At 42.2% G+C, this 875-nt stretch overlaps 1 protein-coding gene across 1 annotated transcript; it reads left to right on the top strand.

The window, feature by feature from the left end:
* LOC108663461 (uncharacterized) lies at positions 1 to 411 on the top strand. The gene has a single exon (XM_018127561.2). The coding sequence runs from the start codon at positions 1 to 3 to the stop codon at positions 409 to 411; it is 411 nt and encodes a 136-aa protein (XP_017983050.1).
* The last annotated feature ends 464 nt before the right edge of the window (positions 412 to 875 follow it).

Below are 875 nucleotides of genomic sequence, written 5' to 3'. Positions count from 1 at the left end.
ATGTACAACGAAAGCTTCAGTTTCTCATCGCCAACAGAGAGAGTCAAGGAGAAGTTGAAATCCTCAATCTGCTGCTTCCGAACGACGCCGTATATAGGCGCCGCCGTGGAGCCGTCGGAGGAGATGAAGGGAAGGACGCCGAGATCGCCTCGTGTAATAAAGGACAAGTGCAAGTACCTCATCGCCAGGATCGGGAAGGGAGGGCGCAAGCACTACAGCTCCTCGTCGGATTTCAGTTACGACCCCATGAGTTACGCGCTGAATTTCGAGGACGAGTCGAGCCGAGCCGACGAGCTTCCCTTTATCAACTTCACTTCGAGGCTTCCCGCCACGCCGGGCCGAACGTCAGCCGTCAAGTCTTTAGCGGCGACGCCGGTGTCGGTCAGGAGGGAGGTCTTTGCGTATAGTTGAGAAAAAAAAAAGGCGGTGTAATTAATTAAATTAGGATTGGTTTGTTTCCATTATTAACGGTGAACTTTCCCGGAGGTTGATTAACGTTAGGGTTAATAAATTCATCCCTGCAAGTTAATGTACAGAGCTTTTAAAAGTAGAGAAATTGTGAGATATCTGAGGTTTTTCTCAAATCCTCCAAAAAAATGCACGTACTTCTTTTTCTTTTCTCTCCTTTTCTTTTCTTTTGAGTTTGTACCGGAAAAAGTAAATCAATGTTGCCCATTCTTGAATGGGCAATAATACCAGAATTTGAATTTGAGATATATTTTGGGTTTTTCTTGTTTTTACTTACCTTTACGCAATCTCTACTAGTACTATTTTCTTGTTCTTTGCTTTTTTTTTTTTATGTAATTCACTCAAGAATAGGGATCTAATATTTGTTATTTAATTGATTTGAAAATAACAGCTAGTTAAATTTGGTT

The sequence above is a fragment of the Theobroma cacao genome, chromosome 9, assembly GCF_053813885.1.
Source record: "Theobroma cacao isolate CCN51 chromosome 9, ASM5381388v1, whole genome shotgun sequence".
In the NCBI taxonomy this organism is placed as follows: Eukaryota; Viridiplantae; Streptophyta; class Magnoliopsida; order Malvales; family Malvaceae; genus Theobroma; species Theobroma cacao.
This window is presented reverse-complemented; position numbering and strand designations above follow the sequence as displayed.